At 39.5% G+C, this 15,448-nt stretch overlaps 1 protein-coding gene across 3 annotated transcripts in view; it reads left to right on the forward strand.

The window, feature by feature from the left end:
• The first annotated feature begins 113 nt into the window (after positions 1–113).
• IBTK (inhibitor of Bruton tyrosine kinase) overlaps positions 114–15,448 on the forward strand; it is a 54,919-nt gene continuing 39,584 nt past the window's right edge. For 2 of the 3 annotated variants that reach the window (XM_080584487.1, XM_080584488.1), the window contains exons 1-6: positions 115–319; positions 7,913–8,569; positions 10,673–10,769; positions 12,177–12,301; positions 13,955–14,065; positions 15,261–15,431. In XM_080584487.1, the coding sequence (XP_080440613.1) occupies positions 8,246–8,569; positions 10,673–10,769; positions 12,177–12,301; positions 13,955–14,065; positions 15,261–15,431 (828 nt within the window). In that variant the 5' untranslated portion in view covers positions 115–319; positions 7,913–8,245. Of the gene's footprint in view, positions 320–7,912; positions 8,570–10,672; positions 10,770–12,176; positions 12,302–13,954; positions 14,066–15,260; positions 15,432–15,448 lie in introns of all 3 variants that reach the window. The other variant, XM_080584489.1, reaches the window with a different exon arrangement.

Below are 15,448 nucleotides of genomic sequence, written 5' to 3' on the forward strand. Positions count from 1 at the left end.
AGGCCCCGCCCCCTTCCACCCTACCTGTCACTCAATCCGGGCTCCGCCGCGGGCGGGCGTGGCCGTGGCGTGAGCCGCAGCCAATCAGCGCGCGAGCTACGGCGGCGCCTCGGCCAATCGGCTGCTTGCTTCTTCAGGGGTGCGGCGGCCGCTGTTCGTTCGCCGCTCGCTGCTCCGCTGGCACCGGCCGCCGCCTCCTGCTGAGGTGCCGCGGTACCCGTAGCGGCCTGGCCCTGCCCCGGCGTCACTGAGGATGAGCCCCCGCGCTGCCCAGCGCGCCTCCCGCCCTGCCCGACCGAGTCCATTCATCTAGCGACTGGTAAGGGGCGGGCCGCCGGTGTGTCCGGGGGGACCGGGACCGGGACGGGAACACCGGCGGGGGCTCCGCTGGGACAGCCGGGGAGCCGGGCGGTGCTCGCTGCCGCGCTACGTGGCTGTTAAAGCGGCCATCGACCTCCCTGCCGCCCCCCAAAGTCTGGGGCCGGCTCTGAGAGACGCGTCAGGCGCTGGTGGCAGCCTCCGCTCTCCTTAGCTGGAGGTTCCCGGGAAGCCTTTGCTGTGTCTGGCCCTCCTGGGGGTGTTTGCCTGCTGCCTCTGGTAGCAGCTCACGGTGTTGCTGCCGAGCTGCAGCGTTGAGCGCCGGAGAGTTGAAATCGCCTAGTTGGGTCAAAAAAATGTCTGTGCGTGGCCTTGTTGGGGCCGGCCACCTGATCTCCGGCGTCCGGCCCTTTCCTTGCTGACGTGGTCAATGTAGTTGTCTGTCTTCAGGGACCACAGCTTGGGGCTTACAAAAAGTAAATATAAAAGCACACAGGAACATCTGATGTGGGTACTTTTTAACAACACTTTACTAAAAGTTCCGAGTTCATACAGAAAAGTCTGCTAAGTTTAAGAGTTGATTTGTTTATCTCATGGAGCTTTAAGTACAGTGAAATTCTAGAAGGCACTCTTGGTTCGTTACTCTTCACTTTTACTGAAAGACAGATAAACTTAAAGTCTAGAGCAGGATCCCAGTGTATTGTGGAAAAGTCTGTAGCTGTGCTTCTGTGTTACCATTTTCTCTACGTTTTAATTTTTTGCTAATGCTATTAAACTATGTAGTTTTCACTGTTTCCAGAAAAGCAAAGCACGGTATTTCACAGTTTCCTGTTCATGAGCTGTTAACAGAGATACCTTGTTATTTCTGATAAGCTGAACTTCTCTGAGGTGTTGCAGCTGAATTTAGCTCTCAGTGATACTTTGATGCTTGTTTGACAGACTGTCTGCCTTCAATTCAGAATGTTTGTTAGCAGTCTTGGGAGCAAATGGGCTAGAGTTGTTGGTATTCTCTTAAAGAAAGAAGTTATGTCAAAAGGCTGAATCACTGATTGTCTCATCCCGATAAGGATCCTGCCGTCCTCACTGCAAAGGCAGAAGTTGCAGAAAGTCTGGAGGACATCTAAAGGCCACCAGCTGCAGGGTTTCTAAGTGATAGTAGAGAAGCCCCAGCCTAGTAAATGCAGCAGCTTGGATATGCCACAGCTAAGGGAGCATAGCAGGCATAGTAGAACCTGTTGTTTTATAAATTCAGTTGAATTTTGTCTGTAGCTTTACTTCTAGACAGGTGACATCTATTTAAAATTTGCAAGGTTGCTTATCTAGTCCATTTTGAGAATGCCTTTGGGTAGCCTCATTTGCGATCAGCGTATCTTTTGAAAGTGATTCCTGACATAATTTTAATCTATGAAATTTGAATGAATGAGTACTTACTCCACTGTCAGGGGTAACAGATTTATATTTGTTCTTTTTGTAAATAACCTTCCTGTTTGAAGACTGTGGTCTGTAGAAAACACAGCTGAGGGATAAAACAGATCCTGTTTGTTCAGGCTGTACTCACGGGTTGTTTTGTAAACCGTTTGAATCCTAATTGCTCTTTCCACAGTCGTCTTCCACTTACCTGCTTCTTTTAAAATTTAATATCTGAACTAGAGGCAGAATTCTACTTGCTGCTTTGTGTATTGAGAAGAGCAGAACCATTACGTTCCACGTCTTGTATGCAATGCCCCATTAAAATTGTCGAGAAAACTATGTTTTTAGGATTCTATTTGGGACCATCTTGTTTCCAAATCACCTGGAGATGGTATCTAGCTTAAATTTCTTAATTTCCCCTTTTTTGATACTCAGACACCACAAACCAGCCCCCCCCCCCCCCATATATTCAAATAATATTGTTGAAGGGGTTTAATAATCTTGATTGATGTGTTCAGACTTCCAGCAAATGTGCAGAGGATTTCTGAACAGGTTAAATGCTTTATGGAGATGTAATCTTCTGAGTAGGAATTAGTAGTAATCTCACTCTTCTTTAAAGCCTTGGTCAATGTGCTGCTTATAGCTCAAGGGTGTGTTTGCTGTTATTTATCTAGGAATTCATCTGTCTTCAGTGGCTTCTTGCTATGCATCCTTGAGGGTACATTGCTTAACGTCAGTGCTACATTACTGCATTACCACCTAGCTTCAATTTGCTAGTCCCTTTTGGCAGACTCTAAACTGCTACTCTAACATGTATTAATGTCTTTAAGTAAGACTTCAGTCATCAGAAGATCCTGGAAAATCAGTAACATGCTAGCAAACAACCAGGTCTTCAATTCCGTAAGCTGTAATCTTTTTTTATGATTACTTCACAAAGCAGATTACTTGATTAGTAAAGTTTTCAGATTTCCCATGCTGTTATGTCTACAGGTCTTCTGTGATGTTATGAAACCACTGTGAATGGACTAACTTGGAGAATATTATTAAATGTCAGTACGCAGGTTCAAAAACCAAAACAAAAGCAAAAAAACACCCTGGAAATCTTTTAAGAACTCACAGTACACTTAGAAGGTTGGATTTACCATATTGAAGTTTGATGTTGCTAGTCATAAGTCTTTGTTTAAGCTTCTGTCAACTTACTGTCAAAAGAAAGAGTGAATGAATTTTGCATCTCCTTAGAAGCAATGTTATTTACACTAATAAAAAAAAGAGGGATATTAGTATTGACAAAGAAAACTCTAGTCTTCTTTCTTTTATGAAAAATAGAAACTGTTACACACTTTGATTGTTGGAGAGCCCAACATCAGGTAACTTTTCACCAAGTGCATCCTGGATGCAATTGTTAGTTAGAAAAAAAATCAATACCACTTAAAAATAAATTAAAAAGAAAAAAGAAAACAGAACAGTGAATGGGATGAGGACAGGTTATGTTAATTTAATGATTAAATAAGGTTTCAAGAAATATGTTCTTATTAAAGCGTCCAGAAGCTGGGTTTCAAAGCCATATTGCTCTTTCAGCAGTTGAGTTACTGTAATGCAGTGCACATGGGAGATGCAAGCCCAGCAGTCTGTCCTCATGGAGCATTGAATTCTCCCTGCCGGAATCTCTTCTTGTTTTCTCTTTTACTTCTGTGCCAGGGCCATTGTCTTTTGTGCTGTTGGGAACAACAACAAAAAAACTACCCAGCAGTTGGCCACTGCTTTGGTATGGTGTCCACATCCGTGTTAGCCAGATTTTGCTAGATACAATACTTTTTCTTGTAGACATAATTTCTGATTGTTTGGTATAATAGGCTGTCCTCAGGAAGAATCTGAAATACTGTAGACATGAATTCCAGTATCAAATGTGTGTGCACCTCCCAGGCTGGCACTTTCAGTGTCTGTTTGTGGCAAATGCCAGCTAGGTGTTGGTTATCCTTCTCTTCTGAGAGCACCCCTGTACTTTTAAGCCAGGTGTGTGTGGAAACACTTTTTAGAAAAAAAGAAAGGAAAGTGTTAATGGAGAATAAGATCGTACAGAAGTGGCTGTGAACAGTCTGGTATTTTCCTTCGTCCATTAGCTCGTGATCTCTCTGTGCTGACTGTCAGTGTTCTAGACATCACAAAAATGTTGTTGGATACGCTCTGCCATTGCTGGATTTGGCTTCTGAAGACAGTGACCAGGAAACGGATCGGGAGTTCCTAAGGCTGCCTCTATGCTGGCACCTCTTTCTTCTGGCTTTATTGTTTTGAGATTTCATATTACCAGAATATAATTGATTATATATTTTTATCTCTTCTGGGAAGCATCTCAGATAATCAGAAAGCTCAACAGAACCCTTGGACTAGAAGACCCCACCAGCAATCCCTTGGAAGCAGCTTTGATGTGCTGCGAGACTTCTAGAACTCTCCAGTGGGAAGTTGCTTCTGCCTGCTTTGTTTATTGTTCCAAACATTGAACAGAATCTCAAGATGCACTCTGATGGTTGCAGGAAAAGACATGTACCATTGTCATCCTTGGTTGTTAAAGGATTTCTTAGCTTACTCTGACAGATGTGTAGGATCTTAGTTTCATACTTGAGAGAGATGTGACAGCTTTGAGCTTAGACTTCATAAGAGTGACAAATTTCTGCCTATTTGCAGTAACTCCTTGAAAGAAACAGAAATTTGGGACAGCATAGTAGGTAGAGACTTCTCCTGCTGGAGGAATTCTGACTCCGTAAAGTCAGAGGGCTCCTCTCTATCCATAGCCCTTATACTTGGTAGCATGTAAAGAGAAAACATTCCTTTAAAGCAGCTCTGCTTGGAGGGAGGCTGGCAGCTGAGGAGTGGTGGTGCTTGGCCCTCTCTAGGGAAAGAGCCAAGTAGGAGGTCTCAGTTCCAGGAGGCCAGATACCACAAAGGCTTTTTTCCTGCTTTGCAATTGCCTCCAGCTTGGTGGTAATCTTTTTAAGTCTTCTTGGGCTGTGAATATTGTACTAAGTAGCTCGTGTCTCTTGGGGGAAAATGCAGAAAACCACTTAATGCTGAAATAAAGACATCTTCGAGATAGTCTGAGTATAGTTCCAATTCCTCCATTTTGTGTCAACTTTTTTTCTATAATGAAAATGCTAATTAAGAAGAACTTGAATTCCAACCCATTGTATCATAAAAATGTTTAAAGGGTGTTAATCTTACTTAACATATTTGCCTTTCAATAACTGCAGTGTTAGGAAGACACTAGTGTTATTACATGAATTTAGATAATGATGAAACGTCTATAGAAATATCTGCTGGTGCTGTACCCATCCTGAGCTTGTTTTAGGTGCTGATCATTAAGCTGAGACATCGTATAATAGAACTAAGCATTTTGACAGCAATTGCAAGATTTTCACGCAGACATGAGCATCGCTTCACAATTTTAAAGTTGAAAGGTTTCACTTAAGGACCTAGTTTGTACTTCAAAATAGCAAGATCTGATTATCAGCTCCTTTCAGATATTGTAATAACGTGACTGTGTTATTGGTGTGTCATTATTGTGGAGTGTTGAAACCTTGAGTGACAGCCATCTGTCTCGAAAGGCAAGGTGCATGTATCAATGTACAAATATAGTACCTGGTGTTGCAATGTTTATAGAAAAGGAGGGCTGGGTTAGGATGACTTACAAAAAAGTAATTCAGCAGAGTCATCTTTCATGTAGCTGCAGTAAGTATCACCATAATGGAATTCGTGTGAGGTAGGCAGGGTTGTATTTCTGTCTATTTGCAGACTTTTCATCCTTTTGATAATTGGTTTGTTGTCCACAGTGTTTTGGTGTTTGGTCCCTTAGGCTAGAGCTCAGGTATTTTAAAGAAGCAGTTTTTCTCTTGCCCATCTGTTCCTTTCTTGTAATGGCACGTTTTTGGAACCAGGATGTATGTTCTCTTGTACCCTTTACCCGTGCAGTTCAGTGTTGTAAATAGATGAGTATTTGCCGAGGGAAGGTATGCCGTGGGGCATGGCAGGGCTGCTGCCTTGGGTGGTGGTGCCATTTCGTACCACTGGGCCTAACAGACTAGTCAACTTTATTTATGACGTCCCTGAGGAATTTTTCTTTGTGCTTTTTATGTTTACTTTTCTTTGTAGCACTACTAGCAATGTCTTAAAAATTAATAATACGTAATATGCACTTCACAAGGCATGAAGTAAAATTCCTACTTCTTCCACAGCATGATTTTATTGCCTAGTGGAGTATTGATGAAATACGACAAAGTGGTTTGAAGATAATAATAGCACTTCTGATGTTTTTTCTATAGATGTCCAAATAAGTTTTAGAATGACTGCTGTTTAGAAGAGTGTGTGATGCAATGGCAATCTAAAAGTCAGAAACATTTCTGAATGTTGCTCCCAGACAGATGAGGGACTAAATTATAGGGAATAAAGACTGTTTTTCTCCACTGCTCTTAAATTGTTTTTGAAAGTACCTAGTGAACAACTGTGATCTGTAGATTTCCAATCCAAGTATTTAATCCCTTCTGAATGAGGAGGAAAAATAATTGTTGGAGGCTTTGTCATGAGATGTTTAAATGCCCTTGGATTAGAACTGTGGGTTATTTATTGGTTTGTTTATTCTCTCAAAAGTTTAGATTCCATCACTACCATTTGGTTCACACTGATCGCTTTAAACTGTGTCGCAATCAATGATAATTCTTGAAACAGGAGGAGGGCTGGGATTTCTGATTTTTCTTCCAAACAGTCATTTTTTCCTTGAAGTATCTTTGCAGGTAGAGGCAGTAGCAAAATGTTGTTATATGTTCCGTGCCTGAGAACAAAGGAAGCTGACATCGACAGGCTTTTGGGGAGAGGGCAAGGAGTGGAGCATGCATGGCTATACTTATGCAGGTCTACGTTGACTGCTGAGCTGGAATGATAGCAGTTTTTTTTTTTGAGGATTTGTTAACATTTTTAGTTTTATTTATCCATCTTTCATGGTAGCATTGTCTGACTTCTTTTGGAATATTTTACTCACTGGTAGAACGATTTTAGACTGCAGTTTGAATAGCGAGCAAAACCATCAAGGAGTTTGATGTGATTTCACACTCCAACTCAGCTTGATGCTTATGCTTGAAATGTTAGTGTGAAGTGTTTTGGGACTGAATAGCAGTTTGCTTTATGCAATGCATTGGTGATGTGTCTACTTCACTTTTTCTACTTTAGATGGTTTTATGTGTAATATTTATTCTCTCGAGTTTGTGAGCTGTAACACTCTGAATATACCTGTACATTTTTAATAGGCTAGATGAGTGCTTCTGTCAGGCCTTGCTTACATTTCATAAAGTATATGCCAAAGAAGGATAGATATGCTAAAATACAGTAAGCATATCCATAATATCTGCGTATTAAAGTATACATGTATAAGTATGCACGGATATGTGCCCCATCCCCATCCAACCTAGACCATCATTTCTTCCTGCCAGTTCCAGGAGCTTTTGACCTGTGCCTTGCATGACTGCAGCAGTCTGAATTCATGTCTCTTGTACTAGCTGCTTTTCTTTGCTTTCTTGCTGTCTTCCCTCTCACCTTTGTCAGTAGCTCTGGGAGTGGTGGAGAGAAGCCTGCGTTTTGGGGAAATGGGTGGACGTTCAAGCCAGGGAAGGCAACCTGAGGATAATCCGTCACTGAAGTTGCCAAAGGAAACTGTGGTGGTCACTCCCTCTGCCTGGGTGGGACTGACAAAGCTTCTGTCAGCCAAGATGTACTCAACACCTGTGTTTTTTTTGTTTAATTGTTTTTCCCAGCAGTCCTTCAGTTCAGTCTTTGCTTTATGATCACAAAGTAATAATATAATTAGGAAACTATTAGGGTCCTAAGGAGGCTGGGAAAGGATTTTTGTTGTTGTTGTTGTTGTTCTTTAGGTTACTTTTTGCAGCAGTTCACTGTGTAGCCTCAAAGATTTATGTCAAAGGAAGGGAGGAGGTATTTTCTGAGGATGGGGTGGGGAAGGGAGTCATGGCTTTTTAGACTGGCTGAATGCCTCATTTAAGCTCAGGTAGCATGAGGAGTCAGTTAACCCTTGCCACGTTGCTCTTGTATTCGTAAGCTCTAATTTGATGTGCATTTAATTTGGTACAGTTGATGGGGAAAAGATTTTCAGTTGACTGATCTGTTCTGTTTTGTTCTCTTTCAGGTCTCCCTTGCAATTATGGAGTTTTAGAAGAATAAGGGTGTGTGGAGGGGGAATCCCCCTCCCCACACGTGAGGTAGTTCTCTTTGGAATTTCTGTGGACAACAATATTTGTTATATATGATGGTGAAATAAGACTTCTTAAAATATATATTTATAAATATTTATTTGGATCAAGTGCCAAACATAAGTTTTCTAATGGCAGCTCAATAAAACTGGATTTACGTCCTTGGAATTACAGCTTTTTGAAGGCACTGTGTTGTATACTGAATTGGAGTGCCTTGATATACTTGATGGTTGTTCCCCTTAAGGAGAGGAGCAGCCTCCGAAGTGAAGATGAATTCTCTCATGCCAGACTGCACTTCAAAGTGTCGATCTCTACAGCATGCTCTGGATGTAATCTCTGTAGTAACCAGAGGAAGTGAAGGCCAGATCAAAGCCTTTCTCTCTTCTTACTGCTACAATGCTGCAACTATAAAGGATGCCTTTGGTAGAAATGTTCTACATCTTGCTTCATCTTGTGGCAAAAAAGGTGTGCTAGATTGGTTGGCTGAGACGAAAGGAGTAGATCTATCAGCAAAAGACAAGGAATCTGGATGGACAGCTTTGCACAGAAGTATATTTTATGGGTACATTGATTGTGTTTTGTCATTACTGAAGGTGAGTAATTTGCAGCTGCCATTTTCCTTGGTATCTACAATTTTTAGAGTTGTATCATTTCTAGAAAAGTAGATTTTTAAACTTGATGGAAAGCCTCTTGAGACTTAGTTTATGTTTAGATCACAGTGCACTGATTTACTTGAAACTTGTCTTTGTATTTATCACAGGCGTCTGTCTTTGCCCATACAGAAATCAGCACTGAGTCAGGCTCCTTGATCAATTGTAGACTTTCTTAAAGACTGGTTTGTACGAACAGTATCGGCGTTAGGATCTGAAAAGTACAGAATGAACTTGATGTCAGACTAAAGACGTTGCAAAAATAGACCCGCTAGTAATTATACCAATTAGTATTTTTAGAGAGCGTAAAATAATATGAGCTTGGATGGAGTAGCAATTAGCAATGGATCTTAGGTTTGAGAGAGAAGCAGTTCAAGATGCACAGCATTTTATTAAGTGAATCCCCATTTCATTTATGGTTTAACCAGGGCTTTCACTTAGTTCCCTTCCTTCCTTTCTTGCAATTGCTGTTTCTTCCCTGCTTTTTAGCAAGCTTTTTTTTTTTAATTTTTGCTTGCTCTTCCTTCTGTTCCTCCTACCCCAAGTTCAGCAACAGGAAGAGCTACATGTGGTTGAGAGGTCCAGGCTCCCTTTAACCATGTGAGATAATGAAATATTTGGTTCAGGGTGACTTAAAGTAAACGTGTTAAGGCTGAGATTTTTCCATTTTGAGTTTAGCCTTTTACAAATGGCTAGTCATTGGAATTTTAAGTGTTAAACTCTCTGCTTTCAACAAGCAGTTTAACCAAAATAGCTGTGGCTCCAGTAGTTATTCTTGAGGTTCTCATAACTGATAAATACATGTTTCATGTGCTATACTCCTACATAGTGAAGAGGTTTTCTTTTCAAAACAAATGTTTTTACGAGAATTGTGATTCTGTTCTTAAGAAAACTCAAAACTGTATGTGATATTTGAAAAGGTATTCCATCCTCTAACGTATGTGTCTGCATTTTTGATGCTTGCTTATATGAGATCTATGCTGGTTTCTCCAAATGTATTCTACTTTTCTATCAGTTGCATAAATGAGTGAGGTTTTTATGATTGGTGGCTCTGTTGATAAGTCTCTAAGAAGCAGGATGAGTCAGAGAGAGTGCTCTACCTTCCAGTTCCTTAACCAAAGTCTCTCTGCTGTACTGTGTTATTAAGAGCAAGTATTCTTAAGGTATTATAGCAATGACAGGAAGGGATTATAGAATATAATTATGAAATAGCTGAGCTATAAAGGGATCTCTGAGTGATCGTCTCGTCCAAACATCTGCATTCGGGTGTTCTAACACCAGTCCAATAAAAATGTTTTTTAGATGTTTAAATGGAATTTCTTGTATTTCAATTTGTGCCCATTGCCACTTGGCTTATCACTGGGTACCACTGATAATACCTCTTCACCCATCTCCTATCAGGTATTATCAGGTATTTTTTTATACCTGTTGATAAGATTCCCCCCCCCCCCCCCCCCCCAATAAATCTTCTCTAGGTTAATCATCTTGTCTATCTTGTCTGGCTATTTTTGTCCTCTTGCTTTTTTCTCAGCAACTGTGAACTACTGTTCCCTGCTTGTTTTCGAAGTCATAGTAGGTTTTTTCCATCTTTTCACTTCTCTAGCATGTCAAAACTTTTTTTTAAATAACAAAAAAACAAACTTGCCAGTAGAAGAAAATGTATTTTTCAAAGATAGTAAATGCAGTTTTGGTACGTAGTTGCTTCTTGCCCTTCCTAGATGGCAGTGCTTTACCTTCAAGTGAGTTTTCTCTGTGTTTCCCTGATTGTCTTATTACTCAATCAGTTTTCATGCAGTAATTTCTCAGTTAATGAATCAACATGAAATGTGTGTAGCTGAACAGAATTAAACTATTGGTGTTTTGTCTTGTTATTTTTTTCCCCAGATCTACTTAAAATTAACCATAAATATTCTGAAGATTTTCTTTTATCAATATTAAAGTTCAATTAAAGATTGATTTAGCTCTGTAAATGTTTACCTGGGTTTCTTCAAGCTGTGGAGTTAACCTTAGCTTTTCTTCTCTTCCCCTTCTCTGCTTCTATTTCAGCATGGTGTTAGTCTGTATGTTCAGGATAAAGAAGGCTTGTCAGCCTTGGATCTTGTGATGAAAGACAGGCCAATCCATGTGGTGTTCAAGAAAACTGGTAGGAAATCAAATAACTTAAATTGTATTTTACAAGGAAATATATGTTAACAATATATTAATGTATATACCAGCACAGACAGTATTTTCAGTTTCTGATTAGGACTGTATAAGTTATCAAATACCTGAAGATGTGGTGTCACTAATGTTGTAAGACAGCAGGTGCAAAACGTTGGCGGTAGATGCTAAATGCACATATGTAGCGTGAATGGACAAATAATGGCTGTCTTAGAGGTTAAAAGAAAAAAAAAATTAAAGGGGGTGGGGTGGGGGTGGGGAGATGGGGAGAGCAAGTGATTTAATAGGTTGCCCAGAGACGTTGTGGAGACTCGGACCTTGGAGATACTCAAAACCTGAGAAGGACGTGGTCCTGGGCAGCCAGCTCTAGCTGATTGCGTTTGAGAAGGGGGGTTGGACTAGATGGTTTCCAGAGGTATCTCCAAAGCCGTTCCACGATTTTTATCTCAATTCAAGTTATCAGAGAGACTATCAAGTTACCAAAGACAATGTCTTTGAATTCAGTAGGGTAGTTTACATCACTTCTGTGTCTTTTGTGAAAAGAGGGGGAAGATGTTCTTGAAGCTTCAGAGTACTTTTAAGGTAAGATAACTTGGTATGTTAGCTACAGTCACTCTAAATATAGTAACTTGAAATAGGAAATGATTGTGTAAGAATAACTCATAGCACACAAGCTTTTATTTGACAGGAAACAAGTTTTTCCGGTGTTTTTTACTTATTTTTATGCTATTTTATTCTTTTTGTACCCCTCTTCTATGTCCTTTTCTCCATGTCTCCAAATGTAGTGTGGTTGTACGTTGAAAGTCCTTTTCAGTTTTTTTCCATTCAATTTAAGTGGTTTTGGATATGCAAATCCTGAGTTTCATGTATTAATTTTACATTGCAATGTGTTGTGAAATTCTTTAGTTCTTATAATAGTAGTGCAACATGATCGAACGTGCATTGATTTCAATTTCATACTCATCAGAAAATGGTGTTCGGATGTCACTGTAACTGAGAGGTTATTTAAAAAATAATAAAGGATAATGAAGGTGCTTATGGCTTCTATGCGTAAGAGTTTCTGGGAAAGGCTTTTTACTAAATTGAAAAAGAAAAGCATATGTAACCTAAGGTGGTAGTAATGATCTTCTGAAAACATCTACAGTAGATCTACTGCTGTAGAAAGCTTGCATTTTATGCAGCTGGAAAATAAGTGTGAATAATGGTGATTGTTTTCTATACATTGTAGTCAAAGTATGTTGTTGTAGCATCTTACTTTTCATAAGAATATATCTTTTAAACAAATTTTCTCTTCAAATCTTTAATAGAAACAGCAGGAGTTACTTTTCAAATTCACTATGCATGAAACTGCTATATTGACAAGCTGCAGAGATAATATTTTTCATTGCAGATCCCACAGAAGTTTACACCTGGGGAAACAATATAAATTTTACTTTGGGTCATGGCGGTCAACAGAGTAAACATCATCCTGAATTGGTGGACCTCTTTCCTCGTAACAGCGTTTATATCAAACAGGTATTCTGGAAGTATTACGTAGGCATCTTACTCAGTTAACCTGGAGGGGTGTGTAGGGGGAAACAACTATCAAAAATGTCAACTTTTGAAAACAGACAGAGGAAAAAAATGTTTGGTCTGATTTTTATTTTATTATTACATTTTTTTCTTCCTATTTTTTTTCTCAGCAAGCAGTCTCCATTGATCTGGCAAGCAGCTTAGAGCAGCCAGGGAATATTTGACTTGGCCTGCTGTATTATGTTTTTGCTGCTTTATGTCCCTATATCCCCCAAAGAAATTATGGCTCTCAGTGTTTGGTGGGGAGAATGCTTTCTGATAGTTATTGATGATTTACCTTGGATATATGGTTTATAGATCACTAAAATAGCGCAGAAGCGTGATGCTTCTGTAACTTCTAAGTTTCTAACCTCTTATGCAGCTCCCATAGTGAACTAAAGTGGGATAGTGAATTTGTTTGGTATGTGTTTAATTAAAGGTCATCTTGTGTTGAAAGCAGCTTGTGCTGTTACAGCACTTCTGTTAATGTAGTTTGTTCCTAATAACTTGTGACTTCTGTTTAAGAATAGTTTACAGTAGAAGATGAACAAGCGTTTAGTGCAAACAATCTGCAGCAGTTTTAATGTTTCTTTCAGCAATTCTGAGCTGGTATTGTTGCACTTAAAACTGAATCTTTTGGGCTTTTGCTAGCCTGCAGGGCCCGTGCCTTTGATAAATACAAACTCTTCAAGTAAGTAAAGGCAATATATACTAAATTTAAAGCATTTTGTGTTCCTTGTGACTTGATTTGGTAGTGCCTGTGCTGTAATACTAGAATCTTACCCATATTTTCGTGAAAAGGTAAATCATAACCTTTGAGAGTGTTTGTTGTCTCACTTAAATCTTAGCTTTTAAAGAGGTTTACTACACAGGTAACACAGTGAAATAACTAGAAGTATGCCTAAATCTTGGTGTCCTGTATCTTTGTCACTTAAAATCATGGGAATTCTTTTATAAACTGGCCTACTTTCCTATACCGTGGCCTACACTGTAGTTTAATCTGTTCTGGGGACTCTGTACTGTGGTCAGCCTAGTCATCAGATCTGTATGGCAAGCTGCTGTAACTTCGCTATCTAAGCAAAGGTCAGGGAGATGCATGCAACAGATGCATTTCACTTTCAGTTGAATTCTCCCTTTCCTTGTGAGGTGGTTTGTGTTGGTTACAGCGGTAATAGAAAAAACTCACGTTGGCTAACTGAACTAACTTCAGGGCAGGTTTTGCAATTGAGGAGACCAACAGTGTGAGGCTGTAATCATGCCTCTTCCCTGTGTTTTTATCTATTCAGTAATTACAATTTCTCTTTTCTAGTTCGTTAGCATTCACATGAGATAATTATAAAAGCATGCTAAACAGGATATCATAGTAACAACTTTGATTATTTGCATTTTTGAAAGCACTGCTTAGGTTATTTAAACCTTGGGTTAAAGATTCTGTATTGCAGCATTGCATACGGTTCATGGTTACGAGTTCTGTCTGTATTGTGATGAGTTATCTTTAATAAAGCTGAACTTGTTTGTGAGGTAGTTTTCACAGGTGTTTTGGGATTATCTAAGAAAACTAATGTGTCCTGTATTCCCCCTGCCCTGCCCTTTTTTTTTTAATCCCTTTTCTTTCAGGTGGTACTCTGCAAATTCCACTCGGTGTTCCTTTCCCACAAAGGTCAAATTTATACGTGTGGACATGGACAAGGAGGACGTTTGGGTCATGGCGATGAACAGACATGCCTGGTATCTTAATCCTGTCTTGTGTGTAGTCTAGCATGATATTTCTTTGATATCAAACAGGAAGTCTGAATTAGAGTTTCTGTGAGTGTACTCTTAAAACTTTTTTAGTCAATTTACTGTTGATTTTAAATAAACAATATCCCCTTTCCCCACCAAATAACAGAAGAAAACTGCTCCAGTACTAGAAGTGATGTGGCAAAGAGTAGAAGAACGTACATTTAAATGTATTATAATTTAAGATAACTTTATGCTGAGGTGAAACTTTCAGGTTAGGGTAAAGTTGGATCAAAAGGTAGATGATGTCAGATAAGCGGAAGCAAATGGTTTTCTGTGGGGCTGGCTTCTTAAGTAGGTTTATGATGCTGTCAGATGAGTGTCAAGACTGGCAGAAGCAGTACTGTGGAGTTGGTAGTGATGGTAGGGTTGCTTCTTGTTAGACTTGCACAGCTATTAAGTGAATTCATTTGAATAGTAGTGTTGCAGTATACAAAACCAAAGTTTGAGAAGACAGATATGATGGCAATACAATTCAGATTTCAGTATTTTATCCTGTTTACCTGGTAGTGTGTATTTAGTTTACAGCACAGTACTTCTAATTTTTAAAAATTACTAATACTGGGCATCTGGCAGAACTTGATACTATGTTGCTGGATGCTATGGTCAAGACTGGAGATCTCTTTTGAACACACTTTTTAAAGAACACAGTTCTAGAAAATCTTTTTTTTTTTTTTTCAAAAGGGATGCAAACTGGTGTTTTAAAAATGGGAAGTTGCCCAGTCAAAGGAGAATTCCTGGTAGAGGGCATAAAGCGTTGAAGATACAGAACTGCTTCCTTATTCTGTGTTATTTTCTTTGGATTATCCTGTATTTGGGTGGAAGGGAGAAACCTGTTGCTCATTGTAATTTAAAAAGAAAAACAAAAGATGTAACAGTTAATACATTTTTACCTGTCCTCAAGGTATAGTTCCCACCCTGATTTCAGAGCAGGTAGTTTAAAAATAATCTCTCCCTTGATAGCAAAGGATGTGTTTCACATAGCTCAAAGAAAGTAATATGTCTCATTGCATTGGAGGTGGTAATTTTGTTAATGAGTATATTGTATTTTCACGTAGGCTTTCATCTGTATTTCAATATTTCATGACTTTCTGTAACTACTTATGTGGCCAATGATTAATATTAAACTTTTTTTCTTGTTTAGGTTCCAAGGCTTGTGGAAGGCTTAGCTGGCCACCAGTGCTCCCAGATAACAGCAGCTAAGGATCATACTGTTGTTTTAACAGAAGATGGATGTGTTTACACGTTTGGTCTAAATACTTTCCATCAGTTGGGTATTCTTCCTCCTCCTGCTAATTGCAATGTTCCCAGACAGGTAAAAATCAGCCAAAA

The sequence above is a fragment of the Anser brachyrhynchus genome (genome assembly GCF_964034855.1).
Source record: "Anser brachyrhynchus genome assembly, chromosome: 3".
Classification (NCBI taxonomy): domain Eukaryota; kingdom Metazoa; phylum Chordata; class Aves; order Anseriformes; family Anatidae; genus Anser; species Anser brachyrhynchus.